This window comes from Mizuhopecten yessoensis, unplaced genomic scaffold (assembly GCF_002113885.1).
Source record: "Mizuhopecten yessoensis strain PY_sf001 unplaced genomic scaffold, ASM211388v2 scaffold213, whole genome shotgun sequence".
Classification (NCBI taxonomy): Eukaryota; Metazoa; Mollusca; class Bivalvia; order Pectinida; family Pectinidae; genus Mizuhopecten; species Mizuhopecten yessoensis.
The window spans coordinates 1484901-1500730 of NW_018403434.1; the positions used below are offsets into that span (position 1 = coordinate 1484901).

The 15830-nt window shown below is 34.4% G+C and overlaps 1 protein-coding gene and 1 long non-coding RNA gene across 3 annotated transcripts in view; one reads left to right on the forward strand and one right to left on the reverse strand.

The window, feature by feature from the left end:
• Nucleotides 1-3383, forward strand: part of LOC110467439 — a 28404-nt gene extending 25021 nt beyond the window's left edge. For both annotated transcript variants that reach the window (XM_021524650.1, XM_021483175.1), the window contains exon 9: nucleotides 2025-3383. In XM_021524650.1, the coding sequence (XP_021380325.1) occupies nucleotides 2025-2731 (707 nt within the window). In that variant the 3' untranslated portion in view covers nucleotides 2732-3383. The remainder of the gene's footprint in view (nucleotides 1-2024) is intronic.
• The window catches only part of LOC110440533, a 22560-nt gene continuing 6730 nt past the window's right edge, over nucleotides 1-15830 (reverse strand). Inside the window, exons 2-3 of the long non-coding RNA XR_002461750.1 lie at nucleotides 2016-2144; nucleotides 1-574 (exon numbers count right to left, since the gene is read on the reverse strand). This is a non-coding gene — a long non-coding RNA (uncharacterized LOC110440533). The remainder of the gene's footprint in view (nucleotides 575-2015; nucleotides 2145-15830) is intronic.

Consider the following 15830-nt stretch of genomic DNA (forward strand, 5'->3'; position numbering starts at 1 on the left):
ATGGTGGTTGTGGTAACGGTAGCTAGTACTCCCAACCTCTACTATTTTCTATTACCGCTTTTTATTTTGGCTGTCGTGTATTTGGCTAAATTAGCATTAGCGTTCTTTGCTGTTTCGTTCCGCTTATTTCAATGGTTTTTTTTTATTTCGTTCATTCCGAAAGGGCGTTTCAATCACAGTGCGGGTTGTGCATCTGTTTTTTTGAATGGTTATATTCGATGTTCTTAAAACATAATCTGACGTTTAAATATTCTCTCGCTTTCCGTTGCGGGTTTTTAGCTTCATAATAACAGAAAGTTGCAACTTTTGAGAGAAACAAAAAAAGGGCAACAATATAAAACAATAATCTTTATTCCATATATTCAGATAAAATAATGAATTTCCGTCATATAACGATTTCGTTCGACGATTAACAAATATGCATTTGACCGTTTCATCTATGGAAATGCATTATGATTATAATTTACTGCTTGATTTGAAATTACTTGAGATATCTTCATATATGTTGAGTAAATTATACAGTGTAATGTATTAATCCTGACTTCGGTGAAGACCCCGACCGATCAGACAACCTCTGAAAAAGACACGATGTACTGAGTATGGCTTTTGTTTTACATAGTATTCAGCTTTGGTATTAACAGGCATGCAAATGACACTTTATGAGCTACGAAGATGTTGAATTGTTTAACGTGTTGATGTTCCTTTATTATATTTATTCAAGTATAAAAATAATTTTCTGAATAAACAATACTTAGAGTAAAAGAACCGTTTTGCTCAGAGCTTCACGAGTAGTTACTGTAACACGCATTTAAAAAATGCATTTCTGAATATATAGATAGTTCCACATTTATTGTTTTGTTATATTCTATTTCATCCGTCCATAATTTGAATACCAATACATATGTAAACATGATTTTAATTTTCATGTCTTTGAAACTATATTAAATTAAAAGTTCATTTCACATCATCGTTCAGAATGTCAGACTTTGAACAACTGGGCCGAAGTGTTTATAATTTTTTTTACAAATTTCGACATTGATAACCCAAACTCGAGATGTAAGTTTTGGTGAGAAAATATTACTAAACTTACCATAACGTGAAAAACTTGAGCTATGTAGTAATGACGTTTGAGACTGATATGGACAATGAAAGTAACATTTACACGAACAACTCCACCTTTTTATTACGGGATTTTACTTATATTTACACTTATCGTGTAATGCGTGTCATTGTTTCTATCTATCTTTTGATAATGTCATGTTATTTATTTTTATAGCATGATATAACGAGATTTTTGTATGCGAATATATCTTAATTTTCTAGACATCTTGTAATTAAACTCGAAGTTTGCTTATTGCTTTATCATATTTAAACATATCGCTTCATCATCTACATGAAGCCGTTATGGCTGTGAATGCCAAACCAACACGATGATTCGCAAACTTATATTTCGTTTGGCTTACTTTGTGTGTAATGTAATCTTCAATAATCAATTTAGTTTGTTTTGCTTCACTAACACATTTTATCTACGTAATATATACTTTCATTGCGTAATATATATCCAAGTTTATAGTAGCTAGAATAACATCAACGTATGTCATTTTCTATATTGCCTTTCTTAGAAATTTCCCTTTTTCATATTTTGATCATATAGTATCATTTGCTTTGTGTTTATGTAAACTCTAATCTTGTGAATATATTGAATTATGAATGCTTTCAAGTGAAATAAAATAAGTTACCTGATAGTAATCAATTATTAATACCTGCAGTTGTTTTAAAAATCGAATCGTAAGACACAATTGGATGTCATTGACTAAATTAAAAAGCTTATATTTACGAAAACCGAATATGTAGTACGATTACGATTGACATTTAATGTAATATTCGTAAAAAATGATAACAATAATACACGGAATGTAACGCATGGATGAAACATTTTCTTTCACGAATGCAATATTTTATGTTTTCATAATTTTACAATTAATCGGACTACTCTAATATGTTAACTTGCTTACCTTACACAGGCAGTCGAGTCTTGGTGTCTTTTCGGTCCAGCAAACAATCTTTGAGGGCATCAGAGTCGACGCTTCCCAGCGTCACCGGAATATCCGTACCAAAAGTCATTTTTAAACGGCTACGTGATCCTGTTGAAGAAATGTCATTGGTTAATCAGCCTCCACCCACTCCTATTGGTGGACTATCAGTTGTAGAAAGCGAGAGAGTACGAAAAGCATCTATATCCGTTAGGGACTCATCAACAACTGGTAGAATGGAAGATTCGAATGGACCAGTGATAAAGAAACATATAAATGTGGAACTTATCGACCAATCTTTAGAATTACAAACAGAAGATGTTGGTGTGGAGGAACGTCAAGAAGAAAATAAAAATATTGAACAAAGTGTGCATACTGATTCTAAGATCAATCTCACGGAGGAAAAAAGCGAAAATAAGGTTTTAGATATCGATAATAGTGATGGAAATGGTCTCAAGGTTTTCATGACAGAAAATAATGATACAAATAAAATCAGCGACAACAACGACAGTCTGCAAAGGACAGAATCGACTGTTGATCCAGAAGTTGTTTCTTCTACTGACAATGTTGGAGTTGAAGTAAGAAAACTCAAAGGTGACGAATTTGAAAGAGACACTAATGTGCAAGAAATCTCAAGTGGCGGCGTGAATGATGGAGAGAAAACAGTTAGCAGCCAGGGTGAACCGGACGTAGAATAATAAAAGTGATGTGTTAAGTTTTAGTAGTTTATAAAAAAAGTATATATTTTTTATAATTTATTTTCCTTAAGTGAGTCTCTACCGACAATGTGACAAAATGCTTACTTCTGGTATATGTATTTTTTCGAACGGGACAATCACCATTGTTGTACAATAGTTTAGTAAATGGAGTAAATGCAATTGTACACTGAAGTAAAAAAAACACCTCCAACTATGATTATTACATTTATTTAAGGGAAAGGTTTACTAATTTCATATCATTTCATATATTAAGTACTAATTCAATAATGCCTGATTATATGTTACACAACATAATTATATAGGGTGTGCCAGTTTTTGATATGTAATTTGTCATGCAACTGAGTCTACATGTTTAAAAGTGAAAACCAGATATATGGTCCAAAGAGTTAGAAATGCGAAAAAGAATATCCTGTAAACTCTCTTAATGCTGCGATTGTTTAGTAAATCGTATTATTTTGAATGTTACGTTGATATGGAGTTTGTGTCTAACAAAATGACGTCAGTACTGTTTTCCTCTTTGTTCATAATTATGTATTAGAGAAAAACGTTGTAAAATCCATGCGTCAGTGTCTCAGTATCATGTTCTAATTAAATAGTTGATGAAACAGTTTACGAAATTACCTGTTTTCGTTTTTTGCCTCGCACTTAATTAAGGGTAACTTCCTCTAAGTTTCGTATTATGAACGCATTGATTAGAAATTTTAAGAAAATACATATATAGATAAAATCTAAAAACTATTATTCAAACTCAAAATTGGGAAAACTAGTGCAAAGAATCTATAATGGAAATATGAATACAGAGACTACACGCAATAATCTCTTTGTAAAAGTGATATCTTCACATGTGAATATAAACATTTCGTATAGATTCACAGTAGTGAAGAAAACGTGCTCATCTAGTGGATGATTTGATGTTTCACCTTTTAAATGTTAATACTACGGATAACGTAAGGGTTCATTATTATTTTGTTGTAAATCGTATGTGGCCTCCATTTCCCAGAAGGCTTTCAGGCATGGAGAAGCACTGGAAGTGGAAAAAGTGTTAACTGACCAAACCCAGCGGCTTTCTGAGTTTGAAAACAGAGGATAAATTGTGTTTCTGTCAAAATATTATCCATCTCACACACTAAAAAATCGTTTTATTACAAACACTTCATATATTAAAAACACGTATATCTTCTGTTAGGTTTTTCTTCATCAATTGCGTTTTATACCTTTTAAACTCTACTTTGTTAAAAGACTTCACTTTATGTTATCGTCAAAGTAATATGATGCGAAAGACAGTTTTTATCAAACATCAACAATGAAACTAGAATTGAGAACTGATCATTATCGTTTTTGTTGTCCTGGCTGGAAAAGCGAAGTGAGTGTTTATGTAGGAGGGAACCGGACCACCCAGTGAAAACCAACGTGGGCGTGAACGTGACCCGAATTCCTTTTCACGTCCGATCGGAGAATTGAGCCTCCTTATTAACGTGATTTTCTATATTAAACAGAAAAGTGTAGAGACAAAAACAAAATCAGACACTTGATGTTCACACAGAAATACAAGAGGGAGACACACAACAAACAACAACACGGACGCCACGAATTAAAGGTTAAACTAATAAAACGAAATGGTTAACATTCTCTACACATCGCATGACATCTGCTGAGTAAACCTGTAACATAATATAGTAGCTAAAGATATGACATTTGGGGAATGTTAAGATCTCCCCGATAATTATCTGTCGCTCACAGAATAATAACTTAATCGTTGACTTGTGATATAGTCGAATTATAATAAACTTACCCCGCGTACGAGTGACTTAAAAACCGTCTATGTTACCCGTTTTGAGATCTCATAAATGTATTGCCGTCTTGGTGTCGCTACACAAAACCAATCAGACCTGTACTTGTTTACCCCTGATAAGCAATCTCTGAACACAAATCTTCTTGCAATTGTGATGGCATTGCGTTACATTACGTAACATTACGTAACAAAGGTCACATTAAAGCGCGAATATAATGGTAAATAGTGCCTCATATCAGTAAAACAAAGGTATACAATAGCAAAGGAATTTTGCATTGATAACATTGGAAAGACAGAAAGAGAAAACGACCGGATGTACAGGAAATATAAGCATCTTGTCTTACATCGAAAATACTCCTCATTTAAATCTAGGTCAAATCTTAATTAATCTCAAACTGATAACCGGGTTAAAAACCACTAAAGGAGAAGGCACACTCATGAGCAAAGACAAAAATATCAATCAAGATAATGAAATATCCTCTTTTTATCATTTTTAAAAAACGTTTTCTCAATAACGTATTACAGACCATTTACTGATAATTGCAGCTGATTGTTTTTGTAGATTAATCGTGATATGAGAACTTTATCTTTAAGATGACCAAATCGGAAAAAATATTAAGAACACGAACACATACGAACACAGCTGAAACCAAAATATTATTGCTAAATTGTAAATTAACGTCATTCAGCGTCAAATCAATTGTTCTATATTTGATTGTGTAATAAACAAAGTAGTTGAGGCAGAAAATCAGAATTATTCTCTAAACCAACCAGGTGGAACAGAAAAACTCATCAATCGATTACCAAATTAATAGGTAAAACATGCATTGTGGTTTACTTTACGTTTGGAGGTTTGTGTCGTCAGCTGTGCAAGTGACATCAAGACTTGCCACAAAACTTATAACATTAACAAGTCCATGTGTCTGGCGGCCAAGTCTGCAGTCATCTAGCATCGCCATAGACGTCTGACAGTTTAAAAGCGTAACGGTGTAGCTTTAAGATCCTTTTATATCTACAAGATTTTAAAAGCGCAAAGTTTGTCCATAAAAAAGTGGTAGTTTCCCAATGTTAAACACCTTCATTGATAATGCCATGCGTTAAGGAAGGGTAGGTGTCTTCTGCTTCATTGGTTACTCCCGCCATGCAAATCTGGATTGTATACAAGTCCTCATATGGAGAACTCGCGTAGTAACAACGACATCACAAGGCACTATAATGAGTATGATACAAATCATTGACCTTTGTTTGAATAAAAGGATATGATAGTTTTATGGAGATTCAATATGTATTGGGGGTTGCAGGGTAAAGTTGGGTAGACGCACTATCAAATGAGACATTTTCGCATATTTCTAACTGTTGATCATATTATGTTGTCGTCACAAAAGTACAGATTCACTAAATATGAGACTGTTACATAACCACAATGAACTCCCTACACTTAGACAGTCCCTTGTCGGTATCACGTTCGCGTACTGCTGACTCACCTTGACACGGTAGTCCTATCCCTGATACACAATCCAGTTTACTCATGGGGATTCCCAACATTAATGAAAAGATGATGTCACTATCTTAACACGTGACTCGGGTTTGGTTGCGGACGACGGAAACTTTTCATTCTGGCAATCTGTTTCAATCATTTCTATTCTATTCCATTAACCGTGCTTCACACATGTATTTTGTTTTCGATGTAATCGAATATTTGATTTACCTTAGGGTACATTATTTGTCTAGCGGTGGGTTTAACGACGTTATTAACTTCTCGGTTACTTTAGAGTATACTTTTTACCACATGGCTATATCGCCATGTTCATTGCATTCGGAGAATGTGCCGCTGACTGGGTAATTTAAAGACATTATGATTACTTTAGAGTGCGTTACGTACCTCACATGGTTATTTAGATTTACATTACAGCCCTCTTTGCAGTATGTGCTCACGCTGACATGATAATTTAACGCCGTAATTCTTCTTACGGCCTATATTAGAGTATGTGATGAAAGTGACGGTGCGTTTTAACTACGTCATTAACCTGATAGGTCACGTAACCGTATCTCATTTAAAACAATAATGATAAACTATTCATTCTTTTGTTAACCTAAAGCTACAACTAAACCACCTTCACCAAAATAACACTAATGCTATATTATATAAAGGTTTTAATACAGTAAACATGGGTAAACAAAAATATAGATGTTGTATCCCAAATTGCTTTTGTGAAGTTTAAAAAAGAAATTTAATTCCTCAGCAATGGATTTCCATGTGTATATAATATTATATATAGATCATTCTTACCGGGGTATGCATATGTACATAAAGAGTTAAAACTGATGGAGACTGCCGTGGTTGTGGGACCCTGACAAATTCCTTTGTATCCACTGTCGTTATTACTTCTTTGCCAATATAGATGGATAGATATATGCACTTTATTGCTCATATATAAACAGACCCATCCGCTTCTGTTCGACACAAACACAACACTCTATGTTGTGTTATCAAACGTTAATGTATTATCACGAAAGGAGAAGAGAGACATTCAATTTTTAAACACGTTGTCATGTCACTTTGTCCTCCCGCAGGAGGCCTTTCTAGCTCCATGTACCCCGCTGTGTATATTTGTAACTTTATAAGGGATATAAAAGGCACATTTTGCTTCTTTTCTGTATTTCAACATATGATTATAATTCTGTCCTAAATATGAAAAACGTTTATATTGTGACATAATTGCATACTGTGATGAAATGGAAAACCAGTTATTGTGATTAAATTCAAGATATGTTCTTGTTTTGGTAAAGGATTAAGTGTAAATACTGATGTAAATGCGGTCTTAATACATACGAGTAGGATTCTAAAGACATGCAACAACAACACTCGTACATTTTGTTTAATAAATTATTACTGCCATACATTGAGTGACCTTGACACAATGTGTATCTAGTGACCTTGAAACTATGTGTATCTAAATATACCAATCAACCAGGAAGTAAAACGTGACAGATAGACGAACAACGGCAATGAACGGTGGAGTTAACAGATCTCAAACTGATTCGCTTCTCGTAAACAATTAAAATAAATGAAATAATTGTACAAACGAAAGTTTTCAATTCCTTCCTGTAAAAGGTACTAAGTCGGGGATGACAAAGTAGAGGAGGAGCCTGTAATGCTAATTAGTTACCTGTTATAGTGTATACAGTGGTACATGTAGGATATTACTGCAATCACATAACAAATTGCTGTGCCTGTTCAGTACGAAAGTGATAAGAGAAGTGGTTAACCGACACTTGATCAAACACGTATCAATTGTTGACATGGCTAATGGATGCAGTCGCCATTCATCCTAATTGAAGATAACATATACTTTCCAGTACCATTATAAACAAATAGCTTCTTTGCAGTGACCTAATTTCAACAAGAAGTGAATTTGTAAATAGGAAAATCAACCAGGCTTTTTATTATTAGTTCGATGGAGGGTAACACAATGGTTTAACTGAATATCAGGAGGCTATTCGCAGAAATGCAATAAGTCGTTATCGCTTTTATATTGTCATATTATTCACCAAAATATACAGTCTTTAAACAAAAGTCAGGACAATAAGGGGACACTATGTGACCCAGGCCCCTGAAATGTGAAGTCTGATAATTTCTAAAAAAAACATTAGGCTGAATATAAGGCCCCATCTCGTGACATCGCAAGTCCGGTACAGATATTTCAAGATGTTCCGCTTACAATTATATTATTATAATCGATTTCTGCTGAATTGCAAACAAAGCGTATATGTTACTTTCAAATCTGAATTTATAAACTGATGATTGTCAATGCATGAGGAAAGCCTACCATAGTTTAACAACTAAATGCCTGCAACACTTCTAGCTTGAGAGACATATAGCATTGCTATGCTCTCATCTGACAGTATGTAGAACAGTCATCTTAAAGTCTAAATTTAGCAACATTGTGGAATCAAATATTAAAAAATAAGTTTATTAAGCAACATCTTATGAAATACATAATATCTTTATTCTAAGAAGTACATTTTAAATATTCTTCAAAATAGGTTACCCTGAATAACGAATAAGGATCTTAGCGTTAAGTAAGTTTCTTAGTTTTTATTGAGTAATAATTAACAAATTAGGAAGTATTAGAATATCTAACGACAAAATCGAAGAGACAGTGTCCTCCAATTTGTGGATGATACAGGAAGATTAGTTTGATATTTAGATAAACATCAAAATAATCCCAGTGAAATTGTTCAATTGTCCAGCGTTGAAGTCAGGTGTCGCTCCTCTGTAATATTTTAAGGACAGGCATGATACTAAAAGGTTTTTTTTAAAATTTTGTTATGAAATATTTCAGGGATGCAATGAGCGTAGGTGAGTGTAACCATTGGAGTACCGATGGTATCATTTTTAATTGGAAAAGGATGGTTTTATTTGATGTAGTGGTCACACTTTACAATGTGATGTTATATGTGGTGTACAGTTCACGCATTTCAATATTATGTTACATTTTGTGTAGGGGTTACACTTTCTAATGTAAGAGTTATATATGTTGTAGTGGTCAAACATTCAGATGTGATGATTATATTTGGTTTAGGCGTCACAAATTTCAATGTGACGGTTTTGTATGGCGGAGTGGCCACACATTTTCCGGTGTGACGGTTTTGTATTTGTTGTAGTGGCTGATTATGTGTTGGAGATGGTATATACGTACGTTGGAAACCTCGACAACGCGCACGAGATTATATATATCTTCCTTTCAAATACATATTAATAATATTTTTATGTTAATTCATTGAGTTTAGCAAACTTGTTACATGTGGTCGCGTTTGATTGATACGCCTAACGATAGCAAAGACATTGTCATAGATTTTTGTTCTCACTGTCGCCATTATGTCCTGTGATATTGGTATCTCCATACCCAGTACTAAAGAGATATGTGATAAAATAGAGTGATTATATATCTTAAAAATACCGTGATGTTGGCACGTAATATCGTTAATTAAACAACAATGTAACCCATCCATATCTAGAGCAATGACGGGAACAATAGAATCAATGTCAATTAACATTTTATGTATTTCAAATTTTAGTAATTTGGTTCTTCAATTCATGTATGTCAACGCTATAAACTGTACCGATTTCAGTTATACGCAATGATTAATTGCTTTAAAACAATAAACAAGTTAAATATTCCTCCTTAAAAAACTTGCAAGGCTCTGATTGTATTTTTCAAATTTTATTTACTTTCTTATTCAAGATATTTCTAGGTTTTTCTAGAAAGATGTATCATTTTGACAAACAAAATACAACGCTTTCTATGTGAAAAGTCCCAATATATTCTGAGCTTTTGTTTTGGGTTTTCTCACGACCTCCTTGCCTTATATGTATCTACCATGGGTAAACGTGTTCACTTTGTCCTACATCGTGATTGTCCTACTCACATTACATGATGTACCGAGATAAGTGTGTCTCACGTTGTTTTGTTGGGGTTCACAATATATGGCCTTTTATTTTTGATTTAAATAAAGTTCCTGCTGCAGTTTGTTAGTACTGACTTCGAGTTCACATTTTGTCATAGTGTTATCGGGTTTCGCAGGTTTTTTAAGACCAAATTGGAATATAGTCCTGTCTTTGTACACCAAATTTGTATAATAAATTTTGCTTGGTGTTTCAGACTTGACAGTAGCACCAATACAGGTTAAACTCTATAAATTACCAAATGGTACATGTATGTTTTATTCTAATAATCAGGCAGCACTAAGTTTCATCAGCAAAACGAAAATTGAAGTGACGTCAAATGAACAATAAAAGAAATATGCATCGTTATTGTTCACTTTTTCAGTACAATAACTTTCAAGGAAGTTTTACAATTACCATGTAGATCTAACACAAATTTCACTGGATACTGAATTTTGTAGATCTTGAAACAATCTCATAATTACCTGCTTTGTAGACAAACTGAAATGAATTGATTATCAGTAGAGCAAGCCCCGTTCATTACATGCATGTAAAAGTGTTAAACCATAGATTGCTCAAATATTGCTCGTGACCCATTATTTCTGTAGGATTATTATCTGTTCTGTCCTCTAAATTCCCGTTGTCATTATAAGGAATGAATTTCAATTGACCTTTGCACAAAAGTTGTGGTATACAATGAGGTGGGCGCAGTGGATGGGGAACTCACTGTCAATCAAGACGGCCGGGGTTCGACCCTCTGATCGGGCATGAAAAGGTATTAGGTCACCTGCCAAACTACGCGGGAATCTCTAGGTACTCTGACTTCTTATCATAGTAAGATCCCTTGTGCGCTTCAAGTTGTGTCTGTTCATGTCCGGATGCCAGCCCACAGAGTGATTAATATAAGTTAAAAAAACATGCTTTATAAATACTGTTAATTGAAGAACGATCCATTTAGGTATCAACGCTTTGGATGACATATTGTTGTTCGTCGTTGAGTGGTGATGCTTTGGTCTGGGTGTGTTGATGGTGATCTTGTGGTGTGTATATGTCTCTTCATGGTGTCGATGTGTTTGCGTGTTGTACGATATCGATTTGTGTTTAGTGGTACATAATAAAAGAGACGTCTTTTTATGTTTTACATTTTTTAGTTGTCATTGTGTGTCGACAATGTAGTTATGTTGAAGATGTCCTTTTGTGTTTTACGATACCCTTGTGTGTTGGAGGTGTCTATGTGTTGTAATATGCCCTTCTGTGCTGACGTTGTCATTGTGTATTGATGATGTCCTTGAATGTCGACGATAATCTTGTGGAAAGATGTTGATCGTGTGTGCTGAACGATGTCCGCGTAAGTGGTACATAATTAAAGAGACGTGTCAAGTTTGATCAACACTGACAGGGGAATACAGTGTGAAACAGGCCCATTAACTCTGAATTCTATTAAATTCAAATACTGTACTAAGTCTGAAGTTAGGGTTACACATATATGCATCGTCTGATGCCGATATGACGAGATGTTCAACATGGTAGAAGACACAAGCTATGAAAGGTGAAGACTATGTGAATCAAGTCCCTGTGTTTTGAATTATGTTAAATTCCAATGATGAATTAAGACTGAATATAGGGTCCAATCGCGTTGCATCGTAAGTCCAGTGTAGACATAACGAAATGTTTACCAACTTAATGTAGACATACAACAGCAGCACATACAAAACTAGATATCTCAAAGAAACATTTAAAAAACTAAATAAAACAAAACTGAATATACCAAGGCAACACATACAAAAGTATATATAGCACAGCTACTTATACAAAAGAAATATACCACAGAAACACATACAACACAAAAATATAGAACAACACTTACAAAACGTAATATACCACAACAACACAAACCAAACTAAATATACCTAGGTAATACATACAACACTAAATATATCACAGGAATATATAAAAAATGAAACACGATGTTTGACATACTATAGTAACATAATATTTGACATACTATAGTAACATAATATTTGACATACTATAGTAACACAATATTTGACATATCATAGTAACACAATATTTGACATACCATAACAACACAATATTTGACATACTATAGTAAAACAATATTTGACATACTATAGTTATATAATATTTGACATACTATAGTAACACAATATTTGACATACTATAGTAACATAATATTTGACATACTTTAGTAACACAATATTTGACATATCATAGTAACACAATATTTGACATACTATAGTAACATAATATTTGACATACTATAGTTACATAATATTTGACATACTATAGTAACACAATATTTGACATACTATAGTAACATAATATTTGACATACTTTAGTAACACAATATTTGACATACCATAGTAACACACTATTTGACATACCATAGTAACACAATGTTTGACATACCATAGCAACACAACATTTGACATACCATTTTTTCTGGTATCAAAGTGCTTCTGCTACACACAATCCATATATTATGAACACCGTCTCAGTTCGACAAATAACATTTATAATCATGAAGAACAACCTTCTGTTGATATCACCTGGTCCTTCACAATGGTCATACACATGTACCACATTTACGCGATAAGAATAATAGTTTTTTGGGAATTATTGTAGAATACGTTTTTGTTTGATTGATAATGTCTTTTGTAGTGAGTATCACCAGATAGTGTCAACAAGGACTCATACAACTACAGTTTGTAAGAAATTCGTGTTATCCGGGTCACATTACATGTCCATTACAATAATGTATTCTACTTAACGCTAATTTGACCACATGCAATTTCATCACAAGGGCATGATATACACCAGTATCACAGTCACAGACACTCCTAATTGCACTATACGTAGCCATATGAGCGATATGTTAAAGACGCAAGGACACGTTCCCTTGCCTACTCCTGATACGTTTTGTCTGCACTGTTGCGCTAGATACACTTGTGAACAGACAGTTTGTCATTGTATCAAAAGAGACAATTAACTTGATTATATAGTTGATAGAACGGTATTATCACTAAGAAGGTCACTGTTATTGTACGTCGTTTTGTAAGGATATTACAGCGTGCTGTATGACCTGAATAGCAATTTAAATGTCAATCGGACGGAAGTCATGCAGCAGGTTGGTGTTATATTTGCCTTTGTAAAGTGTCATTCAAGATGACTCTTTGAATGCCACTGATTATACGTTAAGTAATTGTTCCAACCCACGTGTGTTAACAAAGAAGTAGAAATCCCAAGATCGATGTTGTAAGGTATTTTTGCAGGTGTTACTGTTGTGTGTATTAAGGACACCAAAGACAGATTTCTAAAATAGGTGCTTTTTTTCGCTTCTATTTGGTTCGATCTTCCGATCGGACGTCAAAAGAAATTAGGTCACCTGCCCCAAATGGGTACTCCGGTTCATCTCACGTTAAGATCGTCTGCGCGCTGCCACCTGGATCAGCAAGACTGATTAACATTAGTTAGCAAAAATGCGTTAAATGAAGATTAAGAACTCTATTGGCAAACAAATTGTTGTTTTGATTCATATTGATTTCATTACGTTTTCTGCAACCCACTCGCACATGTTCCGATCAAAAAAAAACAAGGAAAGAAAACAAATCAAAAACAGATACAATCGTAATATACTACAGCCACATCTACAAAACCAACATGTCTCCTACAGCAAAACACAACAAACTTAATATACCACCAATACATACATAACTAAACACAACAAACTTAATATACCACCAATACATACATAACTAAATATACCACAACCACAAGCATAACTTAACATACCACAGCAACACAAACGAAACTAAATATACCTCCAATACAAACATAGCTAAATATACATCAAACACATAAATAACTAGATATAACACAGCAAAACACACCAAACTTAATATCACACTAATACATTCATACCTATAAATACCACACCCACATATACTGAACAAAAAAAGAAACGCACAAAGCCCCCCCTACAGTACACCTTAGCTGTAAGGAAATAATGGAATATTCGAGAACGATCTCCCTTCTCAACAATCTACCCTAAAATCAACCAAGCGTGACGATGTTATTGTGTGACTTTGTGAGCTTCTTTAGTCCAAATCACGCGGCGCAATCAAGCCAAGCCGGAGTTTTTCAAACAAATAATCTCAACGGATAGTCTAAGTTCAGCAACATTAATTTTCCACGTTGGCATTTTGATTTCGCCGTTGACTGAGATGCCACGCTTAACGCAAATTCAGAGGGGTAAAGCAATTGCGATGTTGATGGATGGTCATACCCAAACTGCTGTCGCACGGCAGTTTGATGTTGGCCCGTGTACAATCAACCGTCTCTGTACACGTTTCCGTGCTACTGGGTTAGTTTCCGATCGTCCCAGGAGCGGTCGTCCGCGTGTAACGACCGCACCACAAGACAGGGCGATTCGATTGTTGCACTTGCGCACGTATTAAAGACTGCTGTAGAGACTGCGTCGCAAACCTCCGGTACTCATGGCAGACCCATTAGTCCTCAAACTGCCAGGAACCGCTTGCGTGCCGAGAGAATCATTGCGCGCCGACCTTATGTCGGGCCCCCTCTGACACCACGGAGGCGGCAAGTGCGTCTTGACTGGATGCACAGACATGGCCCGAATAGGTTTGGGATGCGTCGATGGAGGCGTGTGATGTTCACCGACAAGTCTAGATTCTGTCTGTATCGCTCAGACGGAAGAAAAAGGGTATATCGCAAACGCGGTGTGCGTTTCTTCTTTTGTTCAGTATACATACCCTGAATTAATACAGCAACAAAAACGAAACTAAATATACCACCAATACTTACATAACTAAATTTAACACAGCAATACAAACGAACGAAATATACCAAAGCAACTTATACAAAACCAAATATACCACAAATACATACCTAACTAAACATAACACAGCAAGAACAAACGATACAAGATATACCGCCAATACATACATAACGAAATATACATCCAAAACGTACATAACTAAATATAACACAGACAAACACATGAAACCAAATTTACCACCAATGAATGGATAGCTTTATGTAATGCAACAAGAAAAACCAAACCAAATATACCATAGCAACAGATACAAAACCTAAACTACCACCAATTCATACATAACTAAATGTAACACAGCAAGACAAACAAAACTAAATATACAACCAATAAATACATAACTAAATGTGAAATGCAATACAAACGAAATTAAATAGACCATAGCAGCGTTTACAAAACTAAATATACCACCAATTCATACTTAACTTAATATAACACAGCAATACATACCACTGCACACATACCTTATCAACAGTTACAAACTAAATATACCAAAGCAACACCAAAAAAAAAGAAATATACAACAGACACTTATGTAAGTAAATGTACCACAGTAACACATTCCATACAAATATAACACAGCAGCATTTACAAAATATTATATACCACAACAATGCCATACAAATATTATATACCACAACAATGCCATACAAATATTATATACCACAACAATGTCATACACATATTATATACCACAACAATGCCATACAAATATAATATACCACAACAATGCCATACAAATGTTATATACGACAACAATGCCACACACATATTATATACCTCAACAATGCCATACAAATAAAATATACCACAACAATGCCATACAAATGTTGTATACCTCAACAATGCCATACAAATGTTATATACCACAACAATGCCATACAAATATTATATACCACAACAATGCCATACAAATATTATATACCACAACAATGCCATACAAATATTATATACCATGGCAACA